Raw genomic sequence first — 26,035 nt, forward strand, 5'->3', positions numbered from 1 at the left:
GGTCAAACGGCCTGGAGCTGTGTTCAAGAAAGGAGCAGGGCCTGATTAGTACAACATATAAAAACACAAACAGAAATCTCTGAAAGGGCCAATTCCATACACTTTTTGGCAAATTCATTGAATTCCTCCTGAAGGTCATCTAGCTATCAGTATAATGTATACACCTGAAAAACGTCAGTGTATGTACACAGTTTTGGTTCTGTAAATGAGAAACTCTGTTAATCCATTTGTTTGTGACAAACCTGAAGTAAAAAAGGAAGTCTTACCTTGCTACTGTGCTTGTAGTGGCCGTTATATTAAATGAGTCATCTGACTGATGACTGTAAGGGGTGACTTGCAACCTGACAATATAAAGACAAAGATGGGAGGTGGAGCAAAGGTAGTGGTTTGCAAATGGAAATCTTTGGTGGTCTGAGTTATGGTTTACATGATTAAGAGACAAAAGAATAGAGATAGAGGGAGGGAGAGAGAGAGAGAGAGAGAGAAAAACACAAATGGATGTGGGCAAATGGTGGTGTGATAAGGTGACTGAGAAACTGACACGATTTTTCATGTGCATTGATCTTCCAGTCTAATGTTTGTGTCGTCATGTCATTTCTCTGAAGCGAGATCTGAAACCTTAAACCCCATCATGCTAAAGTCATTCCCTGATAAAAAATGCATTGTCAGATCACCACAAGGTAAATTGACTGAAATTGATGACAATAAAACCACAGCTGATTGAAACAATTGAAACAACAACTTATCTTGAAAATCCTTGAAGACCATAAACAAGAATGCAGAATAATCCTTTCTAGTTTAGCTACATCAAATGTTTAGGACTAATCTGTCACGTGTAGCTGAAGTTATTTCTGTATCCCTGTGTGTTTAAAAAAAAAAAGAGGAATGTGTTGGAGAAGTTTTTCATTGCCCTTTCGTCTGAATGTTTAATAAGTAATATAAGGGCAATGTTTAATGAAGACATAAAACCCTCATTTAATGAAGAAATATAAGGTGTTTGTATATAGAAATGAGCATAGAATAGAATGCTACAGACATTTTTAAATCATACCACTATACTGTATATCACATTGCATTACAATAGCGAGATCACATGGATTATTCTGGAAATGCTCAAATTTCAAACTCAGTGAGCTTTTGGTTTCAGTTTACTGTGGCTGGGTGGTCTGCGGTGTTCTTGTTAAGCGTCATCTCAGCAACCGGGGGAGGAAAGGGGGAGGTTGGACTTGGAAGGTGTGATCTTTCTGATGAGTGATAAATGTGTCTTTGCTTCATATACAAGTGATTATACATACCATGTAATGTATGTACTCCATATGTCTCTTGTATGTGTTTGTTGCCACACTAATAATATGCAAAACTTGCCTATAGATTGCTAAACATCATAGCAATATGCCATTCATTTTCTAGAGAAAGTTTGATTATGGGATATTTTTCATATGTGTGTTTCTCCTTCATTCCCTGTTAGAGAGTAGCAACATGGAAACCTCAAAAGAACTCCCTAATGACATAAAAAAATAAGATGATTTCGTCAATATGAATTAGGAGAGGGATTTAAAAAGTTAGTGTGAAGGAAAGATGTGGTAGACGGAGATGAAGAATGGTTAGAGTCGTCACAAACAAACCACAGACCACCTCTTAAGGGCTACAAGAACATCTTGCTGCTGATGGTGTCATTGTACATCGTTCCACAGTGCAGCACACTTTGAACAGGGAGCAGCTCAATGGAAGGGTAGTGTGTAAAAACCCTTTTCTGCGTAGTCGCCACAAGAGGTTTAGGCCAAGGCGATCAACAAGCTGTTTGGCGGGGGCGGCGTCCAAACCGCCGGCACTGCGCAAAGTCACCCTGCTGCTGGTGTCTCTGTCAGAACTGGCCATTCATTCCCCCATGAGCTCGCTGGAGACGGTGGAGGAGAGTCACCTGGCACCTGGGGCAGCCCTGCATCTAGAGAAGACGTGGTGGTGGGCGGCATGCAGAAAAGCAGGTGGGGGTTACTGACTAGTTTCCTGACTGCCCTGGTGGCAAGCCCAAGCGTGCAGGACGGAGCCCAAGGTTGGGTTGTAAGTCTGGTGTTAGGTCTGGGGCAATTAAGTATGCTTTCATACAGAACCTGGGTCACTAAAAGCCCTATTCCAACATGACATTTCCCCACCCCTGCCCCTGCCCCTGACAGCACAGACACTAGTGACAGCCGGATTAGCCAAGGCTGAGTGAAATGGCTTCACTCGTTCCTTAGAAGTGGAGTCCCATGCCCAGTAACTATCGATTCTGCACTCTACTAGATGCTGCTACACTGCAAAACGTATTGGCTAGTGCTGATGCAACACCCCTGGTCAGTGGTGTAGTGGTCCCTGGAGAAGTGGGTATATGATTTTTAAAAGCAGCCCATACAGCACAGGATAAATGCCCTGTTTTGAGAAGTGGGTATACGCAAAAAAAAATAAGTGGGTATACTCCGTATACCTGCGTATACCCTGGACTACACCACTGCACCTGGCTATGTCTCAGCTGGGGGTAAAGCAACACCCACCACTGTGGTTTGGGGTTTATGTCAGGGTCTAAGGTCTGTGTATTATTGTCAGTATGTATCTTTTCCCCAGCCAAACACTGTTAAAGCATTTCTCTACAGAGAGAAGAATTTACTGATAAAGCAATTGTCTTGCCAATAACCACGCTCAGGTCCCAGGTCCTCCCTGGTCACAGACAACACGCAGGAGCAGGAATGTTTTACAAATGTTTATTACATATGACAGGACTGTGGCCACAGAGCAACTGTACACAGAACACCACTAGGCACTAGGCAAAACCCCCACTGATGGCCACTTGTCTTAAAAGGAGTGCCCCACACAATGTTCACACCACCGCAATATTCCTGCCAAAAGGTATGATGAATATGATTCAAAGCCCCACACAAAAGCCCACAGCAGCATGGCACCCCACATCAAAAGTCATACTTGTCCAGGCAATAGTCAACAATGGCTATTACTACCCACACCCCTTGTAGTCTCTTGCCCTCCCCCAACAGCCTGTAGTAGGGGAGAAATATTAAGTTTGTACTGGTCGGTCCGTACCCACCGACCATGACAAAAAACACCATGATGGATTCCAGTTTTATTTAAACACAGTGTTGAGATCACTGGGCAGAATGTAAATGCACTGTAAGAGTCACATGATGCACTGGCAGAGATGTCGTGAATGGAGCAGCGGGGGTGAACATTCAGAAGCTCTGGTTTTTGGTGAGCTGCTCAACATACAGACCCAGATGTATGGTTGGGTCATGTAGTTCAGGTGAGACAGTGATGTGTGGAAGGAGGAGGAGGAAGAGTGTTGAAGCTTGTGATGATGAGTCCCTGGTGGCTCTGGCTGCCCCCTGGTTGTCCCTCCAGAGATATTCCAAGATGTTTGTTCTCATTCCATTAGTTTCAGTTTGTTGAATTTCAGGCTGATGTACAGTAAATAGTCCACATCATCATAATCTGTCAGGAAACACAGTTTTATAACCTCCAAAGTGTTGGTATGGGGTTAAACACCATGCTTAGATCCAGATATTTCAGTTAGGATGTCAGTTAGATGGGATGCATTAATCATATGGCAATAGTATGACTACCAGCTGAATGAGATGTCATCAAGGTGCTTGTTTTTGTCAGTGTCAGTTATCAGTTGTATGGGGTGTTCAAAAAGTAACAAAATGTAATTGAAAAAGAATTGCAATGTATTGCCTACTACCAAATGCTTTATTAGTCATTAATCACAGTGAAACACATGAAAGATCTCCACTACTTGCAGTTATATATGTAAATATAGATATAATGTAAAGATAGATAATTATTAATCTTGCTGAGTACATAACTTCTTTCTCGATTAAAAAAAAAACGCAAAAAAAAAAGAAAGAGAACATTTCAGTTTGGATTAGTCAGATTGAAATGCGAAGTGTTCATCCCAAAACAATCCTATTTGTATGAGCATGTCCTTTGGTGTTAAAAACAGGATAGGCCGCTTAGGCTTGGGCCACAGGTCACTTGGAGTTTGTAGAAGAACAGCCCTGGATTCAGGCGAAACACAACCCCGACCCCGAGCAAGACCACGTTTAGCGGGACAACAGTCACTTCTTCCACCAGGTTCGTCATGGCAACCGCACATAGAGGGCTCCTTTGCATCTGTATTCAGCTACATAAACTCCATCATTCAAGCTAATGCTCCTTCCCGCCGACTGCTTTCCTCTGAGGAACCCAGTCTGACCATATTATCCCTCCAGAGAAGACAATTACAGTCCAGACTGTTCTCATTTGGTGTACTTTGATGGTGGAACAAGCTACCAAATCTTATCACAGCAGGAGCATCCCTCTCTATCTTGAAGAATCTCTCCAAGATCACCTTTTTCACCCGAGATCACCCTAATTCGCCTAACACTATCGCACATACAGTGCATTACTTCTATCTGCTTTCTTTTGCACTTTGTCAGATTGACTAGAATTAGAACTTTGTGGTGACTCTGTTTACTCTGGAAAGGTCCAACTGGCAGTAATTGATTGTTATAAGTGGCTTTGGACAAAAGCGCTTACCCAGTGAATAAATTTAAATATAATGTAGGATAGATAAATATGAATCTTGCTGAGTACATCAATCCTTTCTGAGACATGAAAAAAGACAGAGAAAATTTTAGTTTGGATTAGTCAGATTGAAATGCGAAGGGTGTTCATCCCCAAACACTCCCATTTTTATGAGCATGTCCTTTGGTATGGGCCGGGAATGTCGAGACACATACAGCCTCTCCAGGTGACCGTTCATGGGAGAGCTCACATACTCAGAACAGGACGGGCCACTCAGGCTTGGGCCACAGGTCACTTGGAGTTTGTAGTAGAACATCCCGTGGTTCAGGCGACACACATCCTCCTTTGTCCCTTCCTTGAGGTCCACGGTGCATGTTCCGAGCAGGTCGTCATCCCACCCGCTGTCCTCATCCCATACTTCAAACTTCACCGTGCTGGTCTGAGAGAGAAGGACATCACCGATGTCAAAGGCCGAGTTCCACTGAGGTGAGTTGTTGTTCCAAAACACATGGGTTCGTGCGAGTTGCAAGTTCTGAGAGTTGAACACCTTCACGTAGGCATCTGTAGCTGTAGTGGTGTCCCCCCACAAACCAGTGGCCCTCACCGCAGTGATGATGACCCGAGCAAGACCACGTTTAGTGGGACAACAGTCACTTCCTACACCAGGATCACCATGGCAACTGCACATACAGGGCTCATTTGTGTTTCTTTTGATGCCAGACTTGCAGGGCTCAGTGCAGTTTTGCCAGAGTCCACTTTCCAGAACATAATGTTTTATTGCTTTGCGTAGCTCTTTCCTCAGTGGAAGTTTGGGGGGCAGCAACTCATGGATGGGATCCAGTGAATAGGAGATCACATCTGGGTTGAGTGGCAGGGAGGAGAGCCACTCCTTGTAAGCAGCCGGGTCTTTGTCTGCAGAGAAGAGAAGCTCAGGTTCGGTGGTGTGGCCACCAAAGATCTCTGTGAGCCTGGTAGGATGAATTAGAATGAAATCCAGTTTTATTAATTTACAGTGCGCCATTCACAGTTAACATTGGTTCAAGGCACTTTACAGAGCCTGAGGCCCAAGCACTATAGAGCAAGCACACAAGTGACTGTGACACAGACCAAACGTTATCTTAAAAGGTAATCTGAGGACAGTAGAGTATACCACGGCTGGACTACCAAACGGGCATATTATCATACACTTCTTAGCCCACCTGTCACTGAAGTTGTTGGAGAAACTGTTCTTGCCCTCTGTCTTCTCCTTTGCCTCCTGACAGTGCTTCATCTCTGCCCCTGACTTGACTTTTTCTCCCACACTGGCTGAGGCTTCCACATCCAGACACATCTTGATCTCGTCTGAGGAGAGGCCCTGTAAAGAGGCCATGCACTGCCTGATGCTGGTCACCGACTGCACCATCCCGCCAAGAGTCACCTAAAGAGAAGCATGGGGAAAGTGTCCACCTGATGTAAATCACATACATGTGTAAAAACTATTTAAATAATGTTGGGTATGTCATAGTTTTCGTGCAAATCTTATTTCAAACCAGTGGTGCAGACTCAAATTGCTGGTGACTGCCATTTAGAATTCATACAAATATTGAGGGTCTCATTATATAAGATATGCCTGGCATCAGAGCTTCTGTAATAGCCTAATACAATGTAAGGTATTTGACATTTAGGACATCTAAGTGTTATAAACTTCATGTCAGGAATAAAATAAGTGATAGAAAGGGACTGCATTTTGTACATGTGACATGGATCATCTGTTTTCCATGCTTGCCTTTGTCATGTAATGAGTGCCATAGTTGCTGATAAGCTTGTAGAAACGCTGCTTGTTCACACTGCTGTATTTCTTTGGAAGTTGATTAATGGCGTGCTGAAACTCTGGGTGGAGAGGGGGCTGGTTGGAAACCCTGTAGCTGGACATGGCAACAGAGGGATTCAGTAACAGGTAAAATGTCAAATAAAGTTTATCTTTATATCATATTTCACAGTGTGGTATTAGTCATTACATCCAAATGTTTCCAACCACAATAACAATGTAAAACCACTAAATGGATTATTCATTCTCTGTGTCTCTTAGACAAGCACATATACTATGCACTGTAGTAGCTATATACTATGCAGTGACGCATGTAGCATTTAGAACACTACGTCTAATAAAAGGCCTTTTCATACCTGTAGTAACTACAGACCATCTTATGGCTCAAGAAGGTAAACTTGTCCTTTTTTGTTTTTTCCATGGAGTACTCAGCCAGTTTGGACTGGCTTCCAGCCAGCATCAAAGATCCAGCTCCCCTTTTGGTCTCTACTTTTAAATCAGCTTTCCAGTTGTTCTCTACACTGGTGGTACTGGCTTTGACCAGGGACTCACTGGACTGGTACTGTGAGCTGGCAACCTTCATGCTGCATTTCTGACTGACTCTCCAGTCCACCACAGGTAGTGGGACTTTCTGCATCTTCCCCTCTTGATACGGGTTCCTGCACAGCAGGCAGGTGTTATTTTCCCGCCTCCATAGGTTCATGTCAATGACGAAGGCTCCCTTGCGTTGCATCTTGGTGATGTCGAAGCCCTCTCCGGCCAGGTTGGATCCTGGGGCAAACTCAGCCTCTTTGCACTCACGGGGGAGACCTCTAGTGCATGACTGGGTAGTCAGGGGTATGAGGGTGAGATAGACAGCCATCCAAAAGGTAACGGTTGAAACACCCATGGTCAAACGGCCTGCAGCTGTGTTCAGGAAAGGTGCAAGGCCTGATTAGTACAATAGATTAAAACACAAACTAGAATCCCTTAAAGGGCCAATTCCATACACTTTTTGACAAATTCAGTGAATTCCTCCTGAAAGTCATCGAGTTATCAGTTTAATGTATGCACTCAAAAAACTCCAGCGTATGTACACATTTTTGGCTCTGTAAATGGGAAAGGCGATGTGGTCAGTGAAAGAACAAATAAACAATACTAAGCCTCCTTTGAAGTACACCCCATTTAAGAAAACACTTAAAGCCAGGTCAACCACCAACATATAAAATACGACAAAACAGTAGTTTTAAATTATAATACATATCCTGAGACCTGTGCAAGACTTACATCAACTGTTTCTGTGATGTTCATATTTGATTTTGTAATAAAAAATGTCATGAATAAATACGATATTTCAATAGTTAGTTATAATAATAAATAAGCAATTGTATATACATTCATTGTGAATACATACATAATTGATCGATATCATTTCCAAACACTGTTAATGACTTCAGAATATAATAATCAAGTGCCTTGTATTATTAATGAACTTATATGAATCATGTACTTCTGTAAGCAGGAACATGGCTTTTCTGTGTTTCTGCGTGTGTAACTTAGAATATTAGGAGCCACTTAGTCTGCATATCTACAAGAGCATGTGGACTGAATGGAAATTTGGTGAGTGGACCTTTTGGGTTTCTAATTAAGGACCCCTTGACTATAGACTATAAAGACTTATATGCACAACATCCCTAAAAACCCAACATCTGCCTGCCTCTGCCATCCATGCCCCCCTCAAAACTCCCCATCCACTGCCGCCGCCGCCGCCGCCGAAATCTCCCGGATTTTGCCACTCAAATTTTGGCAGGTATGCTTTAAATGTGTCTTTAACTTTTGTTGTAGTAGCCATCTTAGAAATTGGGTTTCGACTAATTTAGTGTTTAAATGTTGTTAATCCATTTGTTTGTGATAAACCTGAAGTCAAGAAGGAAGTCTTACCTTGCTACTGTGGTTGTAGTGGCCGTTGGATTATAACAGTCATCTGAATGATGACTGTAAGGGTCTCTGAGTTTATGTGGCAATGCTTGCAACCATACAGGTGTTATACAAAAGACAGAGGTGGGAGGTGGAGCAAAGGAAGTGGTTTACGAATGGAAATGTTTGGTGGTCGAGTAATGGTTTACATGATTCAGAGGCAAAAGAATAGAAAAATGCAAGATAAGATCACCACGAGGTAAATTGAATGAAATTGATTTCATGACAATAAAACCACAGCTGATTGAAACATTTATCCTGCATAATTTATCTCACTTATCCTTCAAGACCATTAACATGAATGCAGAATGATCTTTTCTTGTGTAGCTACTGTCTAGGACTAATCTTATATGTGTAACAGTTATCACACAGAAATTAGTTTTGTATTCCTTTTTTTTGGTTGTGCTTTGAGGAGAAGTTTTTCATTGCCTTTTCGTCTGCATTTTAATTGTTGAAGAAGCAATTACATGAAGACATATATCCCTCAGTTCTAAATCATACCAATACATATCACAGTGCATTACAATAGGGAGATCACATGGATTATGCTTTAATCACATATCTGATCACATATCTGTGATTGTTTTGCTGAAAGATGAAAAGAATAAAAAATGTGCTTTAATCATTTAAAAAGTTGCTAATGTTGGACTTGAAACCTTGAAATTCTTGTTGTGTTGTACTGTGCAATGTAGTTTATTGTAGCAGATAGGCACAAAGTGGGACACATTTAGATTTGCTTGTTCTTCCACTGAGAATAATTATCTGACAGTTCACGCTGGGCCTCATTCTCGATCATGTTCTGAAATTCTTCTGAAGTTCAGAAGAAATCCCAGATGAGAAAACTATCGAGAATGGCAAATGTTTTCCTAAATCCTCCAAGTGGAGTTCAGAAGAAAGTCCTTCTTAAAGTCTTCTCAACTGCTGTCAAGAATGAGGCCCACTGACCTGATTAGACTACATGGTAAGACAACGGAGCAGATACACACAGGCCTAATATCACAAAATCAGGTAGACCAGAAGTGGATTATGGATGGCTATGTGAGTTCTTCAATCATGAATAGCACTGTGTTATTCTGGTGTTGGCAAGAATGTGGTAACAAACAGACAAGCAAGAAAGAATATAACATACTGGAAATGCTCAAATTTCAAACTCAGTGAGCTTTTGGTTTCAGTTTACTGTGGCTAGGTGGTCTGCGGTGTTCTTGTTAAGCATCATCTCAGCAACCGGGGGAGGAAAGGGGGAGGTTGGACTTGTAAGGTGTGATCTTTCTGATGAGTGATAAATGTGTCTTTGCTTTATGTAAAAGTGATTATACATAGGCTACCATGTAATGTATGTACTCCATATGTCTCTTGTATGTGTTTGTCGCCACACTAATAATATGCAAATCTTGCCTATAGATCGCTAAACATCATAGCAATATATCATTCATTTTCTAGAGAAAGTTGGATAATGGGACGTTTTTCAGACAACAATTCTTAATGTAGCAGAGTATTGAGTTGTATGAAATAAAATGTGAAAAATAGGCTGTGCAAAAATGTGGTCACCCTTTAAGTGTGTTGATTTGAATACCTGTAGTCACTTAATGCTGATTGATTGAAACACAAAATTCTTTTGATAAGCTGATTGAACCTTAAACTTCAAATAAAGTTGCAACCAATCATGAAAAAGCTAATTTAACATAGCTAATTGCAAAGTGTGCCTCTCCTTCATTCTCTTTTAGAAAGTAGCACATGGGAACCAATAAAGAACTCTCTAATGACCTAAAAACTAAGATGATTCGTCAATATGAATTAGGAGAGGGATATTAAAAGTTATCAAAAAAGGTTTGAGGTGTCTGTCTCCAGAGTCAGAAATGTAGTAAAAGAATGGAAGGCCACATGGACAGTCACAAGAACAGTGTGAAGGAAAGATGTGGTAGGCGGAGACGAAGAATGGTTAGAGTAGTCACAGACAAACCACAGACCACCTCTAAAGAACATCTTACTGCTGATGGTGTCATTGTACATCGTTCCACAGTCCAGTGCACTTTGAACAGGGAGCAGCTCAATGGAAGGGTAATGCGTAAAAAGCCTTTTCTGCGTAGTCACCACAAGAGGTGGAGGCCAAGGCGATCAACAAGCTGTTTGTGGGGGGCGGCGTCCAAACCGCCGGCACTGCGCAAAGTCACCCTGCTGCTGGTGTCTCTATCAGAACTGGCCAACCATTCCCCCATGAGCTCGCTGGAGACGGTGGAGGAGAGTCACCTGGCACCTGGGGCAGCACTGCATCTAGCGAAGACATGAGAGCGGGATGCAGAAAAGCAGGCAGGTGGTTATTTCGGACTGGCTTTCTGTCTGCCCTGGTGGCAAGACCAAGTGTGCATGACAGAGCCCAGGGTTGTGTTGTACGTCTGGTGAGTAATGCCCTGGTGCAATTAAGCTGGCTTTCATATAGAACCTGGGTCACAAAAAGCCCAATTACAACATGTCACTTCCCTTCCCCTGCCCCTGATGGCACAGACACTGGTGAAATGGCTTCACTTGTTTCTTAGAAGTGGAGTTCTAGGCTCAGTAACTATCAGTTCTGCACTCTACTAGATGCTGCTACACTGCAAAACATATAGGCTAGTGCTGGTGCAACACCTCTGGCTATGTCTCAGCTGGGTGTGCAGCAACACCCACCATTGTGGTTTGGGTTTATGGTCTGAGTGTATTATTGTCAGTGTACATCCTTTCCCCAGCCAAACATTTCTCTACAGAGAGAAGATTTTACTGATTAAACAATGACAAAAAAAAAATGGCGGTACAATTTAAACCCAGTGTTGATATCGCTGGGCAGAATGTAAATGCACCATAAGAGTCACAATGGCAGAGATGTCAGAGTGGATGGAGCAGCGGGGGTGAACATCCAGAAGCTCTGGTTTTTGGTGAGCTGCTCACCATACAGACCCAGATGTATGGTTGGGTCATGTAGTTCAGGTGTGTCAGTGATGTGTGGAAGGAGGAGGAAGAGTGTTGAAGCTGGTGATGATGAGTCCCTGGGGGCCCTTGCTGCCCCCTGGTTGTCTCTCCAGAGATATTCCAAGATGTTTGTTCTCATTCAGTTAGTTTAAGGTAAATAAACTTTCAGGTTTTATAACCTCCTTAAGTTTTGGTATGTGGTTGATCACCATGCCTATATCTAGATAGTTCAGTTAGGATGTCAGTTAGATGGGCTGCATTAATCATATGGCAGTAATTATTTTACCAGCTGAATGAGATGTCATCAAGGTGCTTGTTTTTGTCAGGGTCAGTTATCAGTTGTATATATGTGTTTATATCATAAAGAAGTGACAACATTTAAATTAAAACGAACTTAATGTATTGCCTACTACCAAATTCTTTATTAGTCATGAATTCACAGTGAGAAATAAATACAATGTAAGTACATTTAATGTAATCACATTTATTTTTTGGCATTTTGATTTCTTGCTGATATCACATATAACTGCTCAATACTGTGGCTTGATCTAACTATAGGGCTTGTTAAAATACTTTGACAAGCAAAACAGACTTCTTCATTGTCAGGAAAGAATACCAGTATTTGTGCTTGAACTTACAGCTTTGCTACCATCCTAAACCTAATATGCCTAACACTATCGCACAACTCAGGGACTATGGTGCACTACTTCTACCTGCATTCTATCTACTAGGATTAGTACTTTGAGCTTACTCTGGAAATATCTCTACTACTTGCAGTAGTGTGAATGTAAATATAAATACAATGCAGGATAGATAAATATTCTTTATAATCTTGCTAAGTACATAGATCCTTTCTGAGACAGCAATACAAAGAAAGAGAAAATATCAGTTTGGATTAGTCAGATTGAAATGCCAAGGGTGTTCATCCCCAAACACTCCCATTTTTATGAGCATGTCCTTTGGTATGGGCCGGGAATGGCGAGACACATACAGCCTCTCCAGGTGACCGTTCATGGGAGAGCTCACGTACTCAGAACAAGACGGGCCACTCAGGCTTGGGCCACAGGTCACTTGGAGTTTGTAGAAGAACATTCCGTGGTTCAGGCGACACACATTCTCCTTTGTCCCTTCCTTGAGTTCCACGGTGCATGTTCCGAGCAGGTCGTCATCCCACTTGTTGTCCTCATCCCAGACCTCAAACTTCACCGTCCTGGTCTGAGAGAGAAGGACATCACCGATGTCAAAGGCCGAGTTCCATCGAGGTGAGTTGTTGTTCCAAATCACATGGGTTCGTCCAAGTTGCAAGTTTTGAGAGTTGAACACCTTCACGTAGGCATCTGTAGCTGTGCTGGTGTCCCCCCACAAACCAGTGGCCCTCACCGCAGTGATGATGACCCGAGCAAGACCACGTTTAGTGGGACAACAGTCACTTCCTACACCAGGATCACCATGGCAACTGCACATACAGGGCTCCTTTGCGTTTCTTTTGATGCCAGACTTGCACGGCTCAGTGCAGTTTTGCCAGAGTCCTCTCTCCAGAACATAATGTCTAATTGCTTTGCGTAGCTCTTTCCTCAGTGGAAGGTTGGGGGGCAGCAACTCATGGATGGGATCCAGTGAATAGGAGATCACATCTGGGTTGAGTGGCAGGGAGGAGAGCCACTCCTTGTAAGCAGCCGGGTCTTTGTCTGCAGAGAAGAGAAGCTCAGGCTCGGTGGTGTGGCCACCAAAGATCTCTGTGAGCCTGGTAGGATGAATGAGAATGAAATCCAGTTTTATTAATTTCTAGTGCGCCATTCACAGTTAACATTGGTTCAAGGCACTTTACAGAGCCTGAGGCCAAAACACTACAGAGCAAGCACACCAGTGACTCTGACAAGGACCAAACTCCCTTTTAAACAGCAAAAAACCTTGAGCAGACTCAAAAAGGTCTTAAAGGTCTTAAAAGGTAATCTTATGACAGTAGAGTATACCACAGCTGGACCAACAAACAGGTATATTATCACAAACTTCTTAGCCCACCTGTCACTGAAGTTGTTGGAGAAACTGTTCTTGCCCTCTATCTTCTCCTTTGCCTCCTGACAGTGCTTCATCTCTGCCCCTGACTTGACTTTGTCTCCCACACTGGCTGAGGCTTCTACATCCAGACACATCTTGATCTCGTCTGAGGAGAGGCCCTGTAAAGAGGCCATGCACTGCCTGATGCTGGTCACCGACTGCACCATCCCGCCCAGAGTCACCTAAAAGGAACCATTGGTGCAGACTCAAATTTCTGGTGAATGCCATTTAAAATTCATACAAATATTGAAGGTCTCATTATATAAGACATGACTGGAATCAGAGATGTTATGTAATACCGTAATAAAATGTAAGGTGCATGTACAGTTTTTGACATTTAGAACAACTTAGGGTTATAAACATTATGTCAGGAATAAAATAAGTGAAATTTAGGGACTGCATTTTGTACATGTGACATGGATAATCTGTTCCCCATGCTTGCCTTTGTCATGTAATGAGTGCCATAGTTGCTGATAAGCTTGTAGAAACGCTGCTTGTTCACACTGCTGTATTTCTTTGGAAGTTGATTAATGGCGTGCTGAAACTCTGGGTGGAGAGGGGGCTGGTTGGAAACCCTGTAGCTGGACATGGCAACAGAGGGATTTAGTAACAGATAAAAAGTCAAATAAAGTTTATCTTCATATCATATTTCAGAGTGTGGTATTAGCCATTACATCTCAATCTGCGCTCATTTTCAACCACAATAACATTGTAAAACCAGAAACTGGATAATTCAGTTTGGCTTTTTTGGCTCTGTGCCACTCACACAAGCACATATACTACACACTGCAGTTACTATATACTATGCAGTGACGCATGTTGCATAAAGAACACTGCATCTCATAATGTAGGACTCTTAAAGGCTTTTCCATACCTGTAGTAACTACAGACCATCTTATGGCTCAAAAAGGTAAACTTGTCATTTTTAGTTTTTTCCATGGAGTACTCAGCCAATTTGGACTGGCTTCCAGCCAACGTCAAGGATCCATCCACGCGTTTGGTCTCTACTTCCAAGTCAGCTTTCCAGTTGTTCTCCACACTGGAGGTACTGGCTTTGACCAGGGACTCACTGGACTCGTACTGAGAGCTGGCAACCTTCATGCTGCATTTCTGACTGGCTCTCCAGTCCACCACAGGTAGTGGGACTTTCTGCATCTTCCCCTCTTGATACGGGTTCCTGCACAGCATGCAGGTGTTATTTTCCCGCCTCCATAGGTTCATGTCAATGACGAAGGCTCCCTTGCGCTGCATCTTGGTGATGTCAAAGCCCTCTCCGGCCAGGTTGGATCCTGGGGCAAACTCAGCCTCTTTGCACTCACGGGGGAGGCCTCTAGTGCATGACTGGGTAGTCAGGGGTATGAGGGTGAGATAGACAGCCATCCGAAAGGTAACGGTTGAAACACCCATGGTCAAACGGCCTGGAGCTGTATTCAAGAAAGGTGCAAGGCCTTATAAGTACAACAGAAAAAAACACAAACAGGAATCTCTGAAAGGGCCAATTCTGTACACTTTTTTAAAAAATTCAGTGAATTCATCCTCAGTCCTCTAGCTTTCAGTTTTAAGTGTGCGCTCAAAAAATTCCAGTGTATGTACAGTTTTGGCTCTGTAAATGGGAAACTAACACAGCGTCTCAGACTGAGCCATAAACAATTCCAGCTAATCAACATATTATGTCAGGAGCATGGAAGGCAGGGCTGTAATTTGATTGGCTGTTGAGCTAAAATAGCAACAAACATTTTCCAGATCTGTGGACTGTGCCTTTAAGTCAAAAACTTGACAATGCATGACTTCTGAACCTCACTTTATTTTATTGTGCAACTTAGAACAATTATTATCTCAGGGCCCCATTTATACACCCCAAATGCAAGTTGCGTGTGTCTAAGAAAAGAAAACGGCTTATAAAAAGGTTATCAGCCGAGGTTGTGGCACTACAAGGACCGAAGCAGACATTACTAAGACACTGCTGATTTCTTGCAGTGCTGAAGAAGTGATGTTAGACAATGTTTGCATACGTGTTCACAATGAGGGTCATATCCTGTTTGATGTACCTCATGTCACATTTGACCACAGATCGCACCATAGAGAATGAAACAGAATGAGTCACACTTCTAAGTCACATGCTAATCTGTTAAAGTTCTTCAATTGATCAATTTAAGTCAACCGCTGTTTTTAGGCCCGTTTAACAGTCTTCATATCCATGCTTTTTAACAGATTTTATAGTATCTCACAAACAATACATTTGATGAACGATTGGAAGGACTTGCAAGACAATTGAAACTGATATTTGTTCTTATTACATTTAAAAACATAACATGTTTTAGTGCAGTAATCACTCTTGTGTGTAATGAGGAAATTACCCGAGCAGACATGGTGGGCCTTGGTTATTTCCTGAAAAGTTCTTCCTTAGCAGTAGCTATATAGACAGGTTTAATAGCTGTCATATAGCACTTTGTGAATCTTCTCCTAAATAAAACTTGAAATTTACAGTCAAAACAACATGAAACATATGTGTCTTTAAATGTAAATGAAAATGTAAACTTTTGTTGTAGTAGCCATCTTAGAAATTTGGTTTAAAGTGTGTAAATGTTGTTAATCCATTTGTTTGTGACAAACCTGAAGTCAAGAAGGAAGTCTTACCTTGCTACTGTGCTTGAAGCGGCCGTTGTATTATATTAGTAATCTGAATGATGACTCTAAGGGTCTCTGAGTATTTGTGGCAATGCTTGCAACCTTACAAGTGAGTCATACAAAAGACAGAGATGGGAGGTGGAGCAAAGGTAGTGCTTTGTGGATGGAAATGTTTGGTGGTCTGAGCTATGGTTTACATGATCCAGAGACAAACAAATAGATATAGAGAAAGGGAGATAGAGAGAGAGAGACAAACACAAATGGATGAGGGCAAATGGTGGTGTGATAAGGTGACTGAGAATATGCAGTGTGTCTTTTTGTGTCTTGTGGTGGCTTCATCAAGAGTTGAAGGGGGCCGGGGTAGTGTGTGGTTTTCTCGTGAAACTGACACGATGTTTCGTGTGCATTTATCTTCCCGTCTAATGTTTGTGTCGTCATGTCGTTTCTCTGAAGTGGCCGAGACCTGAAACCTTAGACCCCTCATGCTTAAGTGATTCACTGACAAAAATGCATTATCAGATCACCACAAGGTAAATTAAATGAAATTGATGTCACGATTGAAACATTTATGCTGCACAATTTATCTTGATAATCCTTGAAGACCATTAACACGAATGCAGAATGATCCTTTCTGGTGTAGCCACATCAAATGTCTTGGACTAATTTGACAAGTGTAGCAGTTATCACACAGAAATGTTTCTTTTGGGGGGGTGGTTACTGTACAATCAGTTGTATGAGGTGTTCATATCACACAAAAAGTGACAAAATGTAATTGGAAAAGAACTTAAATGTATTGCCTACTTCCAAATGCTTTATTAGTCATTATTTCAAAGTAAGAGGTGAATACATCAAATGTACCTACATTGTAATCATATTTATTTTTCAGTTTTTGCTTTTTTTTGTCATTTGATTTTTCTTGCTGATATCACATATATAACTGGACAAGGCTGTTGCCCGATCTAACTGTATAAGGGTTTTTAAAATACTTTGACAAGCAAAAAAACCAGCTTCATTGTCAGGAAAGAAACTCAGCATTTGTGCTTGAACTTACAGCTGATCAGCTTTAATACCATTCTGAGCCATTCTCTAACACCCTAATACACCTTACACTATCGCACATAGGACTCAGGGACTATGGTACACTACTTCTATCTGCTATCCACATAGTCAGATTGACTAGAATTAGTACTTTGTGCAAACTCTTGTGCATTGGTCTCGCCTACTTGCAGTAGTATATTGCAAATATAGATATAATGTAGGATAGATAAATATGAATCTTGCTAAGTACATAAATCCTTTCTGAGACATTAAAAAAGAAAGAGAAAATTTTAGTTTGGATTAGTCAGATTGAAATGCGAAGGGTGTTCATCCCCAAACACTCCCATTTTTATAAGCATGTCCTTTGGTATGGGCCGGGAATGGCGAGACACATACAGCCTCTCCAGGTGACCGTTCATGGGAGAGCTCACATACTCAGAACAGGACGGGCCACTCAGGCTTGGGCCACAGGTCACTTGGAGTTTGTAGAAGAACATCCCGTGGTTCAGGTTGCACACACCCTCCTTGGTCCCTTCCTTGAGGTCCACGGTGCATGTTCCAAGCAGGTCGTCATCCCACTTGTTGTCCTCGTCCCATACCTCAAACTTCACCATACTGGTCTGAGAGAGAAGGACATCACCAATGTCAAAGGGCATGGTCCACTGAGGTGAGTTGTTGTCCCAAATCACAGGGGTTCGTCCAAGTTGCAAGTTCTTAGAGTCAAACACCTTCACGTAGGCATCTGTAGCTGTAGTGGTGTCCCCCCACAAACCAGAGGCCTTCACTGCAGTGATGATGACCCGAGCAAGACCACGTTTAGTGGGACAACAGTCACTTCCTACACCAGGATCACCATGGCAACTGCACATACAGGGCTCCTTTGCGTTTCTTTTGATGCCAGACTTGCAGGGCTCAGTGCAGTTTTGCCAGAGTCCTCTCTCTAGAACATAATGTCTAATTGCTTTGCGTAGCTCTTTCCTCAGTGGAAGGTTGGGGGGCAGCAACTCATGGATGGGATCCAGTGAATAGGAGATCACATCTGGGTTAAGTGGCAGGGAGGAGAGCCACTCCTTGTAAGCAGCCGGGTCTTTGTCTGCAGAGAAGAGAAGCTCAGGCTCGGTGGTGTGGCCACCAAAGATCTCTGTGAGCCTGGTAGGATGAATGAGAATGAAATCCAGTTTATTAATTTCTAGTGCGCCATTCACAGTTAACATTGGTTCAAGGCACTTTACAGAGCCTGAGGCCAAAACACTACAGAGCAAGCACACCAGTGACTCTGACAAGGACCAAACTCCCTTTTAAACAGCAAAAAACCTTAAGCAGACTCAAAAAGGTCTTAAAGGTCTTAAAAGGTAATCTTATGACAGTAGAGTGTACCACAGCTGGACCAACAAACAGGTATATTATCACAAACTTCTTAGCCCACCTGTCACTGAAGTTATTGGAGAAACTGTTATTGGCCTCTGTCTTCTCCTTTGCCTCCTGACAGTGCTTCTTCTCTGCCCCTGGCTTGACTTTGTCTCCCACACTGGCTGAGGCTTCCACATCCAGACACATCTTGATCTCGTCTGAGGAGAGGCCCTGTAAAGAGGCCATGCACTGCCTGATGCTGGTCACCGACTGCACCATCCCGCCCAGAGTCACCTAAAAGGAACCATTGGTGCAGACTCAAATTTCTGGTGAATGCCATTTAAAATTCATACAAATATTGAAGGTCTCATTAAATAAGACATGACTGGAATCAGAGATGTTATGTAATACCGTAATAAAATGTAAGGTGCATGTACAGTTTTTGACATTTAGAACAACTTAGGGTTATAAACATTATGTCAGGAATAAAATAAGTGATATGAAGGGACTGCATTTTGTACATGTGACATGGATAATCTGTTCCCCATGCTTGCCTTTGTCATGTAATGAGTGCCATAGTTGCTGATAAGCTTGTAGAAACGCTGCTTGTTCACACTGCTGTATTTCTTTGGAAGTTGATTAATGGCGTGCTGAAACTCTGGGTGGAGAGGGGGCTGGTTGGAAACCCTGTAGCTGGACATGGCAACAGAGGGATTCAGTAACAGGTAGAAAAGTCAAATAAAGTTTATCTTTATATCATATTTCAGAGTGTGGTATTAGCCATTACATCTCAATCTGCGCTCATTTTCAACCACAATAACATTGTAAAACCAGAAACTGGATAATTCAGTTTGGCTTTTTTGGCTCTGTGCCACTCACACAAGCACATATACTACACACTGCAGTTACTATATACTATGCAGTGACGCATGTTGCATAAAGAACACTGCATCTCATAATGTAGGACTCTTAAAGGCTTTTCCATACCTGTAGTAACTACAGACCATCTTATGGCTCAAAAAGGTAAACTTGTCATTTTTAGTTTTTTCCATGGAGTACTCAGCCAATTTGGACTGGCTTCCAGCCAACGTCAAGGATCCATCCACGCTTTTGGCATCCACTTCTAAACCAGCTTTCCAGTTGTTCTCTACATTGGAGGTACTGGCTTTGACCAGGGACTCACTGGACTGGTACTGTGAGCTGGCAACCTTCATGCTGCATTTCTGACTGGCTCTCCAGTCCACCACAGGTAGTGGGACTTTCTGCATCTTCCCCTCTTGATACGGGTTCCTGCACAGCATGCAGGTGTTATTTTCCCGCCTCCATAGGTTCATGTCAATGACGAAGGCTCCCTTGCGCTGCATCTTGGTGATGTCAAAGCCCTCTCCGGCCAGGTTGGATCCTGGGGCAAACTCAGCCTCTTTGCACTCACGGGGGAGACCTCTAGTGCATGACTGGGTAGTCAGGGGTATGAGGGTGAGATAGACAGCCATCCGAAAGGTAACGGTTGATACACCCATGGTCAAACGGCCTGGAGCTGTGTTCAAGAAAGGAGCAGGGCCTGATTAGTACAACATATAAAAACACAAACAGGAATCTCTGAAAGGGCCAATTCTGTACACTTTTTAAAAAAATTCAGTGAATTCATCCTCAGTCCTCTAGCTTTCAGTTTTAAGAGTGCGCTCAAAAAATTCCAGCGTATGTACAGTTCTGGCTCTGTAAATGGGAAACTTACACAGCGTCTCAGACTGAGCCATAAACAATTCCAGCTAATCAACATATTATGTCAGGAGCATGGAAGGCAGGGCTGTAATTTGATTGGCTGGTGAGCTAAAATATCAACAAACATTTTCCAGATCTGTGGACTGTGCCTTTAAGTCAAAAACTTGACAATGCATGACTTCTGAACCTCACTTTATTTTATTGTGCAACTTAGAACAATTATTATCTCAGGGCCCCATTTATACACCCAAAATGCAAGTTGCGTGTGTCTAAGAAAAGAAAACGGCCTATAAAAAGGTTATCAGCCGAGGTTGTGGCACTACAAGGACCGAAGCAGACATTACTAAGACACTGCTGATTTCTTGCAGTGCTGAAGTGATGTTAGACAATGTTTGCATACGTGTTCACAATGAGGGTCATATCCTGTTTGATGTACCTCATGTCACATTTGACCACAGATCGCACCATAGAGAATGAAACAGAATGAGTCACACTTCTAAGTCACATGCTAATCTGTTAAAGTTCTTCAATTGATCAATTTAAGTCAACCGTTGTTTTTAGGCCCAATTAACAGTTTTCATATCCATGCTTTTTAACAGATTTTATAGTATCTCACAAACAATACATTTGATGAACGATTGGAAGGACTTGCAAGACAATTGAAACTGATATTTGTTCTTATTACATTTAAAAACATAACATGTTTTAGTGCAGTGATCACTCTTGTGTGTAATGAGGAAATTACCCGAGCAGACATGGTGGGCCTTGGTTATTTCCTGAAAAGTTCTTCCTTAGCAGTAGCTATATAGACATAGGTTTAATAGCTGTCATATAGCACTTTGTGAATCTTCTCCTAAATAAAACTTGAAATTTACAGTCAAAACAACATGAAACATATGTGTCTTTAAATGTAAATGTAAATGTAAACTTTTGTTGTAGTAGCCATCTTAGAAATTTGGTTTAAAGTGTGTAAATGTTGTTAATCCATTTGTTTGTGACAAACCTGAAGTCAAGAAGGAAGTCTTACCTTGCTACTGTGCTTGAAGCGGCCGTTGTATTATATTAGTAATCTGAATGATGACTCTAAGGGTCTCTGAGTATTTGTGGCAATGCTTGCAACCTTACAAGTGAGTCATACAAAAGACAGAGATGGGAGGTGGAGCAAAGGTAGTGCTTTGTGGATGGAAATGTTTGGTGGTCTGAGCTATGGTTTACATGATTAAGAGACAAACAAATAGATATAGAGAAAGGGAGATAGAGAGAGAGAGAGAGAGAGAGAGAGAGAGAGAGACAAACACAAATGGATGAGGGCAAATGGTGGTGTGATAAGGTGACTGAGAATATGCAGTGTGTCTTTTTGTGTCTTGTGGTGGCTTCATCAAGAGTTGAAGGGGGCCGGGGTAGTGTGTGGTTTTCTCGTGAAACTGACACGATGTTTCGTGTGCATTTATCTTCCCGTCTAATGTTTGTGTCGTCATGTCGTTTCTCTGAAGTGGCCGAGACCTGAAACCTTAGACCCCTCATGCTTAAGTGATTCACTGACAAAAATGCATTATCAGATCACCACAAGGTAAATTAAATGAAATTGATTTCACCACGATTGAAACATTTATGCTGCACAATTTATCTTGATAATCCTTGAAGACCATTAACATGAATGCAGAATGATCCTTTCTGGTGTAGCCACATCAAATGTCTTGGACTAATTTGACAAGTGTAGCAGTTATCACACAGAAATGTTTCTTTTGGGGGGGTGGTTACTGTACAATCAGTTGTATGAGGTGTTCATATCACACAAAAAGTGACAAAATGTAATTGGAAAAGAACTTAAATGTATTGCCTACTTCCAAATGCTTTATTAGTCATTATTTCAAAGTAAGAAGTGAATACATCAAATGTACCTACATTGTAATCATATTTATTTTTCAGTTTTTGCTTTTTTTTGTCATTTGATTTTTCTTGCTGATATCACATATATAACTGGACAAGGCTGTTGCCCGATCTAACTGTATAAGGGTTTTTAAAATACTTTGACAAGCAAAAAAACCTGCTTCATTGTCAGGAAAGAATCTCAGCATTTGTGCTTGAACTTACAGCTGATCAGCTTTACTACCATTCTGAGCCATTCTCTAACACCCTAATATGCCTTACACTATCGCACATAGGACTCAGGGACTATGGTACACTACTTATATCTACTATCCACATAGTCAGATTGACTAGAATTAGTACTTTGTGCAAACTCTTGTGCGTTGGTCTCGCCTACTTGCAGTAGTATATTGTAAATATAGATATAATGTAGGATAGATGAATATGAATCTTGCTAAGTACATAAATCCTTTCTGAGACATTAAAAACGAAAGAGAACATTTTAGTTTGGATTAGTCAGATTGAAATGCGAAGGGTGTTCATCCCCAAACACTCCCATTTTTATAAGCATGTCCTTTGGTATGGGCCGGGAATGGCGAGACACATACAGCCTCTCCAGGTGACCGTTCATGGGAGAGCTCACGTACTCAGAACAGGACGGGCCACTCAGGCTTGGGCCACAGGTCACTTGGAGTTTGTAGAAGAACATCCCGTGGTTCAGGTTGCACACACCCTCCTTGGTCCCTTCCTTGAGGTCCACGGTGCATGTTCCGAGCAGGTCGTCATCCCACTTGTTGTCCTCGTCCCATACCTCAAACTTCACCATACTGGTCTGAGAGAGAAGGACATCACCAATGTCAAAGGGCATGGTCCACTGAGGTGAGTTGTTGTCCCAAATCACAGGGGTTCGTCCAAGTTGCAAGTTCTTAGAGTCAAACACCTTCACGTAGGCATCTGTAGCTGTAGTGGTGTCCCCCCACAAACCAGAGGCCTTCACTGCAGTGATGATGACCCAAGCAAGACCACGTTTAGTGGGACAACAGTCACTTCCTACACCAGGATCACCTTGGCAACTGCACATACAGGGCTCCTTTGCGTTTCTTTTGATGCCAGACTTGCAGGGCTCAGTGCAGTTTTGCCAGAGTCCACTCTCTAGAACATAATGTCTAATTGCTTTGCGTAGCTCTTTCCTCAGTGGAAGGTTGGGGGGCAGCAACTCATGGATGGGATCCAGTGAATAGGAGATCACATCTGGGTTGAGTGGCAGGGAGGAGAGCCACTCCTTGTAAGCAGCCGGGTCTTTGTCTGCAGAGAAGAGAAGCTCAGGCTCGGTGGTGTGGCCACCAAAGATCTCTGTGAGCCTGGTAGGATGAATGAGAATGAAATCCAGTTTTATTAATTTACAGTGCGCCATTCACAGTTAACATTGTCTCAATGCACTTTACAGAGCCTGAGGCCCAAATACTGTAGCGCAAGCACACAAGTGACTCTGACACGAAAAAACTTGAAAAAGGTCTTAAAAGATCTTAAAAGGTAATCTTTAAAGGTAATCTTATTACAACCTTCTTAGGTTACCTGTCACTGAAGTTGTTGGAGAAACTGTTCTTGCCCTCTGTCTTCTCCTTTGCCTCCTGACAGTGCTTCATCTCTGCCCCTGACTTGACTTTGTCTCCCACACTGGCTGAGGCTTCTACATCCAGACACATCTTGATCTCGTCTGAGGAGAGGCCCTGTAAAGAGGCCATGCACTGCCTGATGCTGGTCACCGACTGCACCATCCCGCCCAGAGTCACCTGAAGAGAAGCATGGGGAAAAGTGTCCACCTGATGTTAATCACATACATGTGTAAAAGCATTTTTTGTCAAATAATGTTGGTTATGTCATAGTTTTCGCAAAACAAAATCTCATTTCAACCTGTTATAAAGACCCAAATTGCTGGTGACTGCCATTTAGAAATTCAAACAAATAGTAAATCGATTTAAATCAACAATAAATCAATATATCATTACATATGATATGCCTGGCATTTCATGTTCTGTAATAGTGTAATTAAATGTGAGGTATTTGATATTTAGCACAACTAAGGGTTATAAACTTCATGTCAGGCAATAAAAAAGTGCTCCCCCATGCTTGCCTTTGTCATGTAATGAGTGCCATAGTTGCTGATAAGCTTGTAGAAACGCTGCTTGTTCACACTGCTGTATTTCTTTGGAAGTTGATTAATGGCGTGCTGAAACTCTGGGTGGAGAGGGGGCTGGTTGGAAACCCTGTAGCTGGACATGGCAACAGAGGGATTTAGTAACAGATAAAAAGTCAAATAAAGTTTATCTTTATATCATATTTGTGTGTGTATTAGCCATTACATCTCAATCTGCACTCATTTCCAACAACAATAACAATGTTAAACCAGAAACTGGTTTATTCAGTTAAACCTTCTTTTGGAACACTCATTAGGTACATTATGGCCGAATCTCGATTCTTCCCCTTACCCCTTTTGCTTTGTCTTTGTCTTGTCTTAACCCTAGCACTTGCAAGTGTAAGGGCCAAGGGCTGAAAACTTTCCCCTATGAAATGAGACGCAACTCGGTTTCGGGTACGTCATGCGTGACTGTATGAGCTACGAAACTAGCGATTTAAAAAAAAGTCTAATGAAGAACATGGTTGCAAATATATATGTATACAACTGTGTAGAGCACGAAACAAGACTGTCGTCATTTTTAAATTAATTATAAGCCAAAAATACTTACATGTAGTGTATGTAGCATGATAGCTGGCAAGCTACCATATAAGCCAATGGAGTGGTGGTATACGCGCTAATTGTATCCTAAAACTACCGTTTGAAAGCTTCAGTTAAGACCTACAATACTATGCATCGTTCGTGTAGTACATTTCAGATCAAACCGAGTCATTATAAACATATAAAAAGTTGTGTAGATAGCTTTATTCATGTAAAATATTCCTCGCTTCAAGCAGCCATTTTTTTTTGAAAATTCCCGAACTGGTTTCGCTATGTGCTCTGGGATAGCCCTTGGAGGTAAGTGAGCTCTCAAATAATCTTAAAAATAAGGGGTACATAGCACTCGCTCTTATCCCTTAGTCTTGATCAAATTGGGTATTGAGACACCACTAGCTCTCACATGAACGCGCAATTTCAAGGGTAAGGGGTAAGATAAGGGGTAAGGGGAAGTATTGAGATTGGGCCTATGTCTAATAATGTAGGACTTTTAAAGGCCTTTCCGTACCTGTAGTAACTACAGACCATCTTATGGCTCAAGAAGGTAAACTTGTCCTTTTTAGTTTTTTCCATGGAGTACTCAGCCAATTTAGAGTGGCTTCCAGCCAGCATCAAGGAGCCACCCACACGTTTGGTCTCTACTTCCAAGTCAGCTTTCCAGTTGTTCTCTACACCGGAGGTACTGGCTTTGACCAGGGACTCACTGGACTCGTACTGTGAGCTGGCAACCTTCATGTTGCATTTATGACTGACTCTCCAGTCCACCACAGGTAGTGGGACTTTCTGCATCTTCCCCTCTTGATACGGGTTCCTGCACAGCAGGCAGGTGTTATTTTCCCGCCTCCATAGGTTCATGTCAATGACGAAGGCTCCCTTGCGCTGCATCTTGGTGATGTCAAAGCCCTCACCTGCCAGGTTGGATCCCGGGGCAAACTCAGCCTCTTTGCACTCACGGGGGAGACCTCTAGTGCATGACTGGGTAGTCAGGGGTATGAGGGTGAGATAGACAGCCATCCAAAAGGTAACGGTTGAAACACCCATGGTCAAACGGCCTGGAGCTGTATTCAAGAAAGGTGCAAGGCCTGATAAGTACAACAGAAAAAAACACAAACTAGAATCCCTTAAAGGGCCAATTCCATACTTTTTTTTTGACAAATTCAGTAAAGAGTGGGCCATAAACAATTCCAGCTTATCAACATATTATGTTAGGAGCATGGAAGGCAGGGCTGTAATTTGATTCGTCTTTATGTGAAGAACTTGACAGCGCATGACTGCTTAACCTCACTGTATTGCATTGTGCAACTTAGAACAATGATCTGCTTAAGGCCCCATTTTTACACCCAAAAAACGACTAATTGAACGTTCAGCAGCAGTCATTA

At 42.2% G+C, this 26,035-nt stretch overlaps 4 protein-coding genes across 4 annotated transcripts; all 4 read right to left on the reverse strand.

Moving 5' to 3' along the window:
- Nucleotides 1-4,660: 4,660 nt before the first annotated feature.
- Nucleotides 4,661-7,247, reverse strand: LOC308378932 (perforin-1-like; the record flags this gene model as incomplete). Its single annotated transcript, XM_080855958.1, has 4 exons — nucleotides 4,661-5,519; nucleotides 5,751-5,968; nucleotides 6,317-6,455; nucleotides 6,715-7,247. The coding sequence occupies 4 exons, from the start codon at nucleotides 7,245-7,247 to the stop codon at nucleotides 4,661-4,663; spliced, it is 1,749 nt and encodes a 582-aa protein (XP_080712084.1).
- Nucleotides 7,248-12,142: 4,895 nt separating this feature from the next.
- On the reverse strand, nucleotides 12,143-14,722 carry LOC308379270 (perforin-1-like; the record flags this gene model as incomplete). Its single annotated transcript, XM_080856343.1, has 4 exons — nucleotides 12,143-13,001; nucleotides 13,280-13,497; nucleotides 13,758-13,896; nucleotides 14,190-14,722. 4 exons carry the CDS (start codon nucleotides 14,720-14,722, stop codon nucleotides 12,143-12,145), a joined length of 1,749 nt encoding a protein of 582 aa, XP_080712469.1.
- Nucleotides 14,723-17,271: 2,549 nt separating this feature from the next.
- LOC308379261 (perforin-1-like) lies at nucleotides 17,272-19,851 on the reverse strand (the record flags this gene model as incomplete). The annotated part of the gene is made up of 4 exons (XM_080856333.1): nucleotides 17,272-18,130; nucleotides 18,408-18,625; nucleotides 18,886-19,024; nucleotides 19,319-19,851. 4 exons carry the CDS (start codon nucleotides 19,849-19,851, stop codon nucleotides 17,272-17,274), a joined length of 1,749 nt encoding a protein of 582 aa, XP_080712459.1.
- A 2,573-nt stretch (nucleotides 19,852-22,424) lies between these two features.
- Nucleotides 22,425-25,697, reverse strand: LOC308379260 (perforin-1-like; the record flags this gene model as incomplete). The annotated part of the gene is made up of 4 exons (XM_080856332.1): nucleotides 22,425-23,283; nucleotides 23,498-23,715; nucleotides 24,057-24,195; nucleotides 25,165-25,697. The coding sequence occupies 4 exons, from the start codon at nucleotides 25,695-25,697 to the stop codon at nucleotides 22,425-22,427; spliced, it is 1,749 nt and encodes a 582-aa protein (XP_080712458.1).
- Between the last annotated feature and the right edge of the window lie 338 nt (nucleotides 25,698-26,035).

This window comes from Sprattus sprattus, assembly GCF_963457725.1.
Source record: "Sprattus sprattus genome assembly, chromosome: 18".
Classification (NCBI taxonomy): domain Eukaryota; kingdom Metazoa; phylum Chordata; class Actinopteri; order Clupeiformes; family Clupeidae; genus Sprattus; species Sprattus sprattus.